The sequence below is a fragment of the Salmo trutta genome, chromosome 26 (genome assembly GCF_901001165.1).
Source record: "Salmo trutta chromosome 26, fSalTru1.1, whole genome shotgun sequence".
Taxonomy (NCBI): Eukaryota; Metazoa; Chordata; class Actinopteri; order Salmoniformes; family Salmonidae; genus Salmo; species Salmo trutta.
The window spans coordinates 28,085,941-28,098,873 of NC_042982.1; the positions used below are offsets into that span (position 1 = coordinate 28,085,941).

Sequence of the window (12,933 nt, forward strand, 5' to 3'; positions counted from 1 at the left end):
TACCTACATGTACATATGACCTCAATTACCTCGAAATTCATAACCGGTGCCCCCGAACATTGACTCTGTACTGCTACCTAGGTATTTTTCTTAAAACTGCATTGTTGGTTAAAGGCTTGTAAGTAAGCATTTCACTGTAAGGTGGGCCTGTTGTATTTGGTGCATGTGACATATACAATTTGATTTGATTTGAAACAACTTTAATGAAAAGGGAAAAGGGATGTTAATAAATCTTTACAAATGTAACACAATCACATCAGACAGGGTACAACACAACTTGATTATTTCAATAGCTATAAGAAACTTTCTTAAAGTGTAAGAAAAATCTAATCTGGAAATCAATTTTGAGTAAAACAATCACCTAAAGAACCTTAAACATATTTTGTGAGGAGAAACCTTGTCCTTCCAAAATATGAAACAAACAAACACATTTTGAATCATACAAATTCTGAAGTTCTTTAAATGTATTTCAGTTTTGAAAATGAGCAACGCTTTTCGTATGTTTGACCTACATTGACTGGTAGGATTGGCTACAGTCCAATCCAGAAACAGATCTACAAAAATGGTTTAGGGGCTATAGGGGTTGTTTCTGGACAGACCACACAGATCTCATTGAGTTCAATACAAAAGAGGCTGAAAACCATCAGCTCTGTGGTGGTAGTTATTCAAAGTAAATATGGCATACATTCGTATGATAGGGTTATGAGCCATAGAAGATTGCAGGCTCATGAGTGCATTGTAAACAAGCATGTTGTCTGCTAGTACTGGCCTCATCTCTATTCATGTACATTCATTATGAAGCATATCACTCTGTCTGGCACACATACAGTCCAATAAAATAATCTGTACAAAGAAACACCTAAAAAAAAAAAAATCATTGACCAAGCATTTGTGGTGCTGTATGTCTATTGGTCAGAAAAGATTAAAACGTTAGAGTGAGAAATTACTTTGAGTATGCTCTTCTCCGTACAACAACTAGGCCTATATGCAGGTCCAGCATTTGAAATCATGTCTGGCCACCAAAATGATATTTGAAGCTTCTGATGGAATAAACTACCGGCCTAGATTCTTAATTGTGCTTTTACCAAGTCAGACCAATTGGAAATGGAAGAACAGTAGAAAGAAGATGGAAACTTCCCTGAGACGATAACGTATCTACAAGTTTCTATGAGCAGTCATCAAACATCAATCCATTTTGAAATCACATCACAAAACCATGCAGATGAGTGTTGCCCTCGACAGTGCAATAACAAAACTGCACTCATGTACAGATGTCAGTCAAAAGCCGGGAACTGAAGATACAAAACATTTAATTTCTCTCTTTTCTGAAAAGAACAAAACTAAGCAAAAGACCAATGGAGTGCAAGCACTTGGTGACTAACTGATATCATGCAATGTTGGAATAAACAGAAATAAACCTGCTGACTGGTCAGTGGGTGAAATGTCACAGGATATTGTAAACAAACATAACCTGCTTCTTGTCACTGATGCTCCCTCGGTTGCTGCAGATATGAGTTAGAATGTCTCCTATAGAAATAAATGAAAGCACTCCACTATCATGGCGTGACATTTGAAACAGACTGGTACAGTAAGAGCTATATATTTTTTTATAAAAGCCCATTTGAAACATCTATATAGATATGTGTGAATAGCATGACAGTAATAATGAAGGTAAATGGATAGTCTGATGGCAGTTTGCGTAAGCTGAGTGATCTGTTGTTCAATAACAGTACAAATGATTGGGTGACATTATAGCAGTCTGGCAAATCGTTTTCATTACGGCAAGGGCAATAGACTCCTTTTATTGGCAACATTTTTTGAGAGTTTGTGAAGACCTGTATGAGAAATTCTGAGAGCAAAACTAACAAACAAGAAAATGACAACACACAGAAATTGTCTAAAGGGCAAAATTCCAAACCCAATCCATAACATCAACAGACTTCAAAAGGAACACCAAAAAGGTCAGTTTCAGCCTCCCTTCACACAATCAATACTTGAATTTTCTCCATATGTACAACAAACAGACATTTCTCCTTATGTACAACACATAACCTATCACCAATGAGGTCTTCTGTCAACATCCCTGACAGAGAAGGGGTTAAAACATGTCTCATTCCTGAATCAAGGAAAACGGTAAATAGGTGATTTGAACAATCTTAAATTTCAATAGTAAAAATATTATTTTTCAATCGTGGATACATCATAATTTGAGAGGTAGCAAATCAACCATTTACATGTAAATCCATTTTAGAAGGAAGAGTGGTGTGTTCCAATTCCCCACCCTTCTCCCCAAAGTGCACTTGGCTTGCTCACTCTTACGAATCAATTTTAAAACATTAAAATATATTTCCTACACCAGTTGGTCCCTTCCTTTTTAATGATTGTGAGCAAAGAGCACACTTTGGGGAGAAGGCTTCAGAATAAAATTGAAGCTGGTAATAATTTCTAATAGTTGGGAAATTGACGGATCAATGCGAAACCTTGCAAATCAGCTAGTTGCTCAAAGGGTTGATTTCAAATCTACCCCAACTGTCTGTTGAAGCTCAAATCACAGCACTGGGTCATCATCAGCCTTCTCTTTTCTACTGATACATCCAACAGCATCTTTAATCAAGATCAATGCCAGTCCTCACAGAGGCATCATCCATATAATGTTCTGCTCTGCTCTCTCCATACCCAACACTTCCCATTACAAGTGGTTCATTTCCCAATACACCACAAAACAAAACACATATTTATCTGGTATATTTGTTTATCAAATTTTTCTACTAGTTATATTGTGTACTCCATAATACTGGAATTCAGCAATATGCGCCCCTCCTTCCTCTCAACAAGATATAAATGCTGTATTGAAAAAGACATGAGAATACTGAGATATGGCAGTCAGTGTAGCTTGAGGAAAATTTCAGTTCACATGAAAGCTTATGTTTATTGTCAGAATTCCTGAAATTGGATTAAAGGGAACGCTTGGCATTTAGTTACACATTGACATAACAATATGGGATGAAATATGACCCGCTAGGGACAAGTTACTATTTTGACAGGTTGGAATGCCTCTTTTATATAGGGTGAAGCAGAAGGGTTTGTTGACATTTGAGCAGGGCAAGTTGAATAACAACTCCTTGACTGATGATATCATCACCTGTCAAATTGCTCAGAGAAAACTCTAGATCTAGATTTACAAGGTGTGTGGGGGGGGGGGGGGGGGGGGGGGGGTTGACTATAATGTTGACTGTAATGTTAGGGTCTCTGGTTACAAGTTGTTTCTGTTTCCTGAACTCTCAGGAAAAATGGGATTGAACTTGGATTGAGCTGTGATTCTAGTTGAGATGTTTAAAAACGTGCCACGTCATCACTGGTTACTGTCTATTTAAAACTGTGACCAAATGGCCATAGCAACACATGGCTACTGGGAGTGAACATGGTTTATTATGGGACATTTCAGAGGTGCACACTTTGGCTCAGGAGTGACCTATCTCAGCCATATAAAATAGATTAGACTGGTAACACTAGATGAGTCCATATGGTAAGATCATCCTCACCAAGGCTGCCATGCCTTCTGCAATGGGGATTAAAGGGAGCGGATATAAAAAAAAATACTGAACAGTCAAAAGACTAATGCATCTGCCCTTTACATATTAAATCATATATTAACTAAGAGTTATAATACAGAGATTATAATGGTAATCTAATGCGGTTATGAACAGTCAGAGTTAAGGAGAGGTGGTGTTTGGATAGCAGTTTGCTTCTTCTCCTCCTGGGCGAGTGGGTGGTCCCATGTCACTTCTTGGCCTGGGATTAGCTGGTCTGTGTTAGAGGAGGAGCCGAAGTATTGCTTGGCCACCAGCCATGGGTCATTCTGTCGTCACCATGGAAACCCTGATGTGGCACAGCCTTGGAGGATCTGAAATGGAGGTGACATGTTTGTCAGATTACAGCCAAAAGTCGATCTATAAACAAAGGATTTATTTCAACCAACTTTCAACTGGGAAATCTGAACATTCTGAAATTGTATTTTTGTCCCCCCAGTTTTATAATTTGGAATGTGATACAAAACAATGCAACGGTGTGCTTTAGGACCATGTGGATGCCTCCGAGCGGTCGGGTAGGCTGTGTGGAACATTTATACGACTGAAAAAAAGAAATACAAAAATATGAAAACTTATGTCCCACCCACTTCTAAAACCAAAGTTGTTTGATTAGAGCAGTTATAGTAGTTACACAGAGTAAAGCCATACAATTCCCAGCAATGAAGAACACAGGTTTTCACCATGACAACGGCTCCTTGTGTGGCACATCATCTTCCTGAGTGTCTGATCTTCTGGGCTGGCCATCTTCTGGGCTTCCCTCCACATCTTCCAGGAGGTTGGCTGTAGAGTTGGCTATGCCAAGTCTTAGTGGGGATATGGTTGAGGAAAACACCTAAAGGCCTGGATATGATACATACAGTGCATTCGGAAAGTATTCAGAACCCTTGACCTTTTTCTACATTTTGTTACGTTACAGCCTTGTTCTAAAACGGATTAAATAAAACCATTTCCTCAGCAATCTACACACAATACCCCATAATGACAAAGCAAAAACAGGTTTAGATTTTTTAAGAACATTTATATAAAATAAAAAAAAACAGAAATACCTTATGTACAAAAGTAATGAAGCTGAGGTAATGAAGCTGAGGTGCATCCTGTTTCCATTGACCATCCTTGAGATGCTTCGACAACTTGATTATTTCTGCAGCATTGAAGGTCCCTGAGAACACAGTGGCCTCAATCATTGTGTAACCTTTATTTAACTAGGCAAGTCATCATTCTTAAATGGAATAAGTTTGGAACTCCACCAATTAGGCCAGACGGAAGCCACTCCTCAGTAAAAAGCATACAAGAGCCCGCTTAGAGTTTGCCAAAATGCACCTAAAGACTCTCAGACCATGAGAAACAAGATTCTCTGGTCTGATGAAACCAAGATTGAAGTCTTTGGCCTGAATGCCAAGCGTCACGTCTGGAGGAAACCTGTTACCATCCCTACGGTGAAGCATGGTGGTGGCAGCATCATGCTGTGGGGATGTTTTTCAGCGGTATGGACTGGGAGACTTGTCAGGATCGAGGCAAAGATGAACAGAACAAAGTACAGTGAGATCTTTGAAACCTGCTCCAGAGTGCTCAGGACCTCAGACTGGGGCGAAGGTTCACCTTCCAACAGGACAACGACACAAAGCACACAGCCAAGACAACGCAGGAGTGGCTTCAGGACAAGTCTCTGAATGTCCTTGAGTGGCCCAGCCAGAGCCCGGACTTGAACCCGATCCAACATCTTTGGAGAGACCTGAAAACACTCCAACCTGACAGAGCTTGAGGTCTGCAGAGAAGACTGGGAGAAACTCCCCAAATACAGGTGTGCCAAGCTTGTAGAGTCATACAAAAGACGAATCAAGGCTGTAATCGCTGCCAAAGGTGCTTCAACACAGTACTGAGTAAAAGGTCTGAATACCTACGTAAATGTGATATTTCTGATGTTTATTTTTGATAAATTAGCAAAAATGTCTAAAAAACAGTTTTTGCTTTGCCATTATGAGGTATTGTGTGTAGATTGATAAGGGAAAAAAACAATTTAATCAATTTTAGAATAAGGCTGTAACCTAACAAAAGGGGTCTGAAAACTTTCCAAAGGCACTGGACATCTGTATTATACAGATAGATTATATGATCATTGAGTTCTATAAAAAGCCAACACTGCAAAATGGAACCCATCCAATGTTTCTGATCGGAAATTAGAACCGACTTGCAACGAAGGATACGACTGGTGCTTCAGGAGTGTTCTTCTTTTTAACTTTCTTCTCTTTGTCTTGTCAGAGAATGATCTGGCGATTTCAAACAGCTTCTTTCTTGTTGCTAGGTGGGAGAGACAACAACAGTATCATCACAAAATAAATGACCAGAACAAAGGATTGTAAAAAGGGTTTGCCTAAGTATGCTGTTCTCTTGATTGAGTTAGTTAACAAGCCATTGCCAGAGAGACACAGGGGATGGTAATAATGTGCAGAGGGTGCCTTACATTTGCCCATGTGTTTGAGTTTGTCTCTAAACATGGCGTCATCTGACACAGCAGTACACGCCTCCATCGACCCTGACGCACAGTGCTCTCCTGGAAACAGAGAAAGAAGTTGTAAAAGACAAACATAAACATATTATGCACACACACACACACACACAAAAACAACATGTGCTCACACATACTGTACGAACACAAGAACACACATGCACAAATAATGAACCTGAGTAGTCAACCAACAATTTACTTCAACCATTTTTGATTTGACCATGTAAAGTCTTAATTGGTTATTATAGTTGTCGTAAAAAAAAAAAATCTGGGAACTTTAAGACTTGATGGAATCTAAACAAAAAACTTGTAGTTTATTTAATTTTTTACTATAGAACAAAGATAAATTATATAAAGAATGATATAGTAAAACTCTCTTGAGCACTTTAAATGAAATTCCAGGCAAAAAAAGCTAACTCAGCACCAACCTTCATTGTAACGGATGGCTTGTTTATAACAAGACCTTGGATATTGCCAACCATTTTTGTTGACAAGATTTGCTAATTTAGGCATGACATGCAAACAACAAATGCTGAGCCCTCATATTCATGCATAACGGACCAAATAATGAAAGTCAAGCACTGTAGTTTTGAGTTCTGCAAAGTTGGTGTGGAAGAGGTGAAAAACTTGTTGCAATCTATAAATAAGGACAAGCCCCCCAGTACCGACAACATGGATGGTAAATTGCTGAAGTTGATAAAGGAATACATGTTTGCACCTGACTGCCACATCTTCAAGTTAAGCCTAGAAGACAGTGTGTGCCCTCAGGCCTGAAGGAAGGCAAATGTAATTCCACTGGCCAAGAATAGCAATCTCAAACTAAAAAGCATAGTTTTTTGGACAAATCACCCACTCAACCTTATCTAGGATCTATTACTGAATAATGTGGCAATTGAGCAAGTTGAGGAGACTAAATTGCTCGGTGGAACCGTAGATAGCAAGTTGTCATGGTCAAAACAATTAGACTCAATGGTTTCTAAAATGGGCAGAGGTCTGTCAATGTTTTGTCGCACCTGAACTACTGCCCAGTTGTGTGGTCATGTGCGGCAAAGAAGGATATACAATACCAGTCAAAAGTTTAGACACACCTACTCATTCAAGGGTTTTTCTTTTATTTAGTGTTTTCTACATTGAAGAACAATAGTGAAGACATCAAAACTATGAAATAACACATATAGAATGATGTAGTAACCAAAAAAAGTGTTCAACAAATCAAAATATATGTTATATTTGTAATTATTCAAAGTAGCCACACTTTGCCTTGATGACAGCTTTGCACACTCTTGGCATTCTCTCAACCAGCTTCATGAGGTAGTCACCTGGAATGCATTTCAATTAACAGGTGTGCCTTGTTAAAAGTTCATTTGTGGAATTTCCTTCTTAATGTGTTTGACCCATCAGTTGTGTTGTGACAAGGTAGGGGTGGTATACAGAAGATACTGTAGCCGTATTTGGTAAAAGACCAAGTCCATATTATGGAAATAACAGCTCAAATAAGCAAAGAGAAACGACAGTCCATCATTACTTTAAGACATGAAGATCAGTCAATGCGGATATCTTCAAGAACTTTGAACGTTTCTTCAAGTGCAGTAGCAAAACCATTAAGCGCTATGATGAAACTGGCTCTCATGAGGATCGCCTCAGGAAAGGAATACCCAGAATTACTTCTGCTGCAGAGGATAAGTTCATTAGAGATAACAGCGTCAGAAATTGCAGTCCAAATAAATGCTTCAGAGTTCAAGTAACAGACACATCTCAACATCAACTGTTCAGAGGAGACAGTGTGAATCAGGCCTTCATGGTCAAATTGGTGCAAAGTAAACACTACTAAAGGACACCAATAAGAAGAAGAGACTTGCTTGGGCCAAGAAACATGAACAATGGAGATTAGAACTGTAGAAATCTGTTATTTGGTCCGATGAGTCCAAATGAGATTTTTGATTTCCAACCGCCGTGTCTTTGGGAGATGCAGAGTAGGTGAATGGATGATCTCCGCATGTGTGGTTCCCACCGTGAAGCATGGAGGAGGTGGTGTGGGGGTGCTTTGCTGGTGACACTGTCTGTGATTTAATTAGAATTCAAGGCACACTTAACCAGTATGGCTACCACAGTATTCTGCAGCAATACGCCATCCCATCTGATTTGCGCTTAGTGGGACTATCATTTGTTTTCAATAGGATAATGACCCAACACACCTCCAGACTGTGTAAGCGCTACTTGACCAAGAAGGAGAGTGGTGGAGTGCTGCATCAGATGACCTGGGCTCCACAATCACCCGACCTCAACCCAATTGAGATGGTTTGGGATGAGTTGGATTGCAGTTGGTCCAGAACAGAGCAGCATGTATTCCATGAAGATATACATGGAGGTTGAATGTCAGTGGTACGCATGTCAAATTTGAGGAGAGATTGACTGCATCACTATTGGTCTTTGTGGGAGGTGTTGATGGGTTAAAAAGGTACTGAACTGTCTGTTCAAGCAGTTGGCACACCGTTAGGACACTCATCGGTACCAAACAAGACATGCAACCAGAGGTCTCTTCACAGTTCCCAGGTCCAGAACAGAGGCTGGGAAATGCACAGTATTAAATAGAGCCATGACCTAGGTAACTCAAGCTTGCAATACAACCAAATAAAAAAACAGATAAAAGAAAACCTTATGGAATGACGAGGACTGTGAAAAGACAGACATTTAAAAAAAATCAATTTTGTATTACTATGTAATGTTATATACACTGCTCAAAAAAATTAAGGGAACACTAAAATAACACATCCTAGATCTGAATGAATGAAATAATCTTATTAAATACTTTTTTCTTTACATAGTTGAATGTGCTGACAACAAAATCACACAAAAATAATCAATGGAAATCCAATTTATCAACCCATGGAGGTCTGGATTTGGAGTCACACTCAAAATTAAAGTGGAAAACCACACTACAGGCTGATCCAACTTTGATGTAATGTCCTTAAAACAAGTCAAAATGAGGCTCAGTAGTGTGTGTGGCCTCCACGTGCCTGTATGACCTCCCTACAATGCCTGGGCATGCTCCTGATGAGGTGGCGGATGGTCTCCTGAGGGATCTCCTCCCAGACCTGGACTAAAGCATCCGCCAACTCCTGGACAGTCTGTGGTGCAACGTGGCGTTAGTGGATGGAGCGAGACATGATGTCCCAGATGTGCTCAATTGGATTCAGGCCTGGGGAACGGGCGGGCCAGTCCATAGCATCAATGCCTTCCTCTTGCAGGAACTGCTGACACACTCCAGCCACATGAGGTCTTGCATTGTCTTGCATTAGGAGGAACCCAGGGACAACCGCACCAGCATATGGTCTCACAAGGGGTCTGAGGATCTCATCTCGGTACCTAATGGCAGTCAGGCTACCTCTGGCAAGCACATGGAGGGCTGTGCGGCCCCCCAAAGAAATGCCACCCCACACCATGACTGACACACCGCTAAATCGGTCATGCTGGAGGATGTTGCAGGCAGCAGAATATTCTCCACGGCGTCTCCAGACTCTGTCACGTCTGTCACGTGCTCAGTGTGAACCTGCTTTCATCTGTGAAGAGCACAGGGCGCCAGTGGCGAATTTGCCAATCTTGGTGTTCTCTGGCAAATGCCAAACGTCCTGCACGGTGTTGGGCTGTAAGCACAACCCCCACCTGTGGACGTCGGGCCCTCAGACCACCCTTATGGAGTCTGTTTCTGACCGTTTGAGCAGACACATGCACATTTGTGGCCTGCTGGAGGTCATTTTGCAGGGCTCTGGCAGTGCTCCTCCTGCTCCTCCTTGCACAAAGGCTGAGGTAGCGGTCCTGCTGCTGGGTTGTTGCCCTCCTACGGCCTCCTCCACGTCTCCTGATGTACTGGCCTGTCTCCTGGTAGCGCATCCATGCTCTAGACACTACGCTGACAGACACAGCAAACCTTCTTGCCACAGCTCGCATTGATGTGCCATCCTGGATGAGCTGCACTACCTGAGCCACTTGTGTGGGTTGTAGACTCCGTCTCATGCTACCACTAGAGTGAAAGCACCACCAGCATTCAAAAGTGACCAAAACATCAGCCAGGAAGCATAGGAACTGAGAAGTGGTCTGTGGTCACCACCTGCAGAACCACTCCTTTATTGGGGGTGTCTTGCTAATTGCCTATAATTTCCACCTGTTGTCTATTCCATTTGCATAACAGCATGTGAAATGTATTGTAAATCAGTGTTGCTTCCTAAGTGGACAGTTTGATTTCACAGAAGTGTGATTGACTTGGAGTTACATTGTGTTGTTTAAGTGTTCCCTTTATTTTTTTGAGCAGTGTATATTACTGTTTCCTGGCAGTGGCTAATTGGGGATCCTAATAAAATACTAAATTAATCACTCCAGAGAAAGCTATTTATCGTGTCAACAACTACTTGGAGAAGATTTCACCAAACCCAGTCTTAGCAAGTGATAAAGATAGGTGGTTAGATATGGGATGTGATGAAGTGAAGTTATCAAAACAAACCAAGTCATTGAAATGTGTAGGCCTATTGTGTGTTTGAATAAGAATGCACACCCACACACACACATTTACTGGTGAAACTTATGAATGATATCTACCTGCTGTGGAATTCTCCATGTAAGAGGATGAATGATTGGACTTGGATTTCTTTGATTCATACTTCAAGCGATCTAAAACAGAGAGAGATGGATGTTATGATGCAATACAGGACACTAAGAAACATTTATGAAGTGGGACATGGTTCCCAAATGTATACTATTGTAGGATGAAGCATCATAAGATACAAAAGGGACTTTGCAACTAGCATATCATGAAAGACAAAGGAGCATTTTCAACAGTGGCTGACTTGCTCCGTAGAAAGCATAAACTTGACTACTGTACTAGCCTACTGTGTCCTGAACATGTATTCAGTGTGTTAAAGTATATCATGCAGGTGACCATGTATGCATATCTGTGTGTGACACACACACACACACACACACACACACCTCTCTCCAGGGCGACGAGGAACTCGCGGTTGCGCTGCAGTTCCCTCATGAACTCCTCGTTCTGGAGGAACAGGGCGATGCGCTCATCATCCAGGTACTGTTTCAGTTTACGCTCTTGCTCCGTGCCTGCCCCCTCCACGCCCTCGGCACCGCCTGGCCCTCCAGGGGCCCCTAGAGCTCCACCAGCCCCTGGCCTTGAGATACCTCCCTGGGCCGTCCGCTGGGCGATGGATGACAGAGAGGAGGAAGAAGGCTGGGACAGACTGCTCTGTGAGCCCTAGAGGAGGAGAGATGGAGAAAGAGAGGTTTAATTTAGTTGCTATTGATTTCTGTAAGCAGGATGTCACTCTGCTGTTAATGATGATGTCATTATGGGGCGGCAGGTAGCCTAGTGGTTAGAGCGTTGGACTAGTAACCAAAAGGTTGGAAGATCGAATCCCCGAGCTGACAAGGTACAAATCTGTTGTTCTGCCCCTGAACAAGGCAGTTAATCCACTGTTCCTAGGCCGTCATTGAAAATAAGAATTTGTTCTTAACTGACTTGCTTAGTTAAATAAAGGTAAAAATAAAATAAATAAATAGGGGCCTCCCGAGTGGCGCAGAGGTCTATGGCACTGCAGTGCTAGCTGTGCCACTAGAGATTCTGGGTTCAAGTCCAGGCTCTGTCGCAGCCGGCCACAACCGGGAAACCCATGGAGCGGCGCACAATTGGCCCAGCGTTGTCCGGGTTAGGGGAGGGTTTGGCCAGCAGGGATGTCCTTGTCCCATTGCGCACTAGCAACTCCTGTGGCGGGCCAGGAGCAGTGCATGCTGACACGGTAGCCAGGTGTACGGTGTTTCCTCCGACACATTGTATCACACATCAACACACATCAACATTGTATCAAGAAGCAGTGCGGCTTGGTTGGGTTGTGTTTCGGAGGACGCACGGCTCTCGACCTTCGCCTCTCCCAAGTCCGTACGGGAGTTGCAGCGATGAGACAAGACTGTAACTACCAATTGGATACCATGAAATTGGGGAGAAAAAAGGGTAAAAAATGCTAAAGTGCTAATGTTTTTTTGTGTGAGGTTTTCTTCGCGTGTACCTGTATACTGTCCAGTTGCTGTGGCAGGATGCGCAGGAAATCATCTGGAAGGTTGCCAAGCAACGGCGGATTCCAGTTCCTGTAGCTGCGCACCTGCCGGTGACCTGGAGGTGGCTGAGCCTCGAACCTAGGTCAGACAAGGGTCAAAAAAAGGTTACGGTCAGACTAGATAGAGATTCATATGCCATGTTATACTAGAATTAAACTAAATGCACACATCATACATTGCGTACTGATGCTGTGAAAAGTAAGCAATGCATGAAAACACAAATAATAATTCATGTCTGTTTGTCTTTACAATAAATCATCTTTGAGCAGCAGTCACCACATTTAACACATTATTTTGTACAGTCCAAGAAATCAATAACTGACTTCTAAATAATGCCACTTTAATATACTGTATTTTATACCATCTATTGTACCTTGCCTATGCCGCTCGGCCATCGCTCATCCATATACATACATGATCTTGAATCATAGACTCCTGGGCTTGAAGCAAATTCAAATACATGGAGGTTTGTTATTAACTGGTCCAGTGAGAAAGACACACACACACACAGTTCTTAAAACAGCCACCAGGCGGAGCATTGACTAACAATAACATCAACAGACCCCTGCTCCTAATTCAGAGCATGTAAATCCCAGGGCCCCATAGGAACACTTCCTCTGGGCTTTAAAAAGAGTACAGGCTAGGGGATTGCATGTGAACAAAAGGTCCTGTTGGGTTTTTTAAAACACACATCTCCTTCCTTCCTCCCTTTCATAAAGT

The 12,933-nt window shown here is 41.8% G+C and overlaps 1 protein-coding gene across 5 annotated transcripts in view; it reads right to left on the reverse strand.

Annotated features, from left to right (window-relative positions):
- Positions 1 to 183: 183 nt before the first annotated feature.
- The window catches only part of LOC115163580 (CUE domain-containing protein 1-like), a 47,894-nt gene continuing 35,144 nt past the window's right edge, over positions 184 to 12,933 (reverse strand). For all 5 annotated transcript variants that reach the window (XM_029715579.1, XM_029715575.1, XM_029715576.1 and 2 more), the window contains 7 exons: positions 12,165 to 12,291; positions 11,080 to 11,356; positions 10,690 to 10,761; positions 6,052 to 6,141; positions 5,795 to 5,888; positions 4,271 to 4,393; positions 184 to 3,904 (listed from right to left, as the gene is read on the reverse strand). In XM_029715579.1, the coding sequence (XP_029571439.1) occupies position 3,904; positions 4,271 to 4,393; positions 5,795 to 5,888; positions 6,052 to 6,141; positions 10,690 to 10,761; positions 11,080 to 11,356; positions 12,165 to 12,291 (784 nt within the window). In that variant the 3' untranslated portion in view covers positions 184 to 3,903. The remainder of the gene's footprint in view (positions 3,905 to 4,270; positions 4,394 to 5,794; positions 5,889 to 6,051; positions 6,142 to 10,689; positions 10,762 to 11,079; positions 11,357 to 12,164; positions 12,292 to 12,933) is intronic.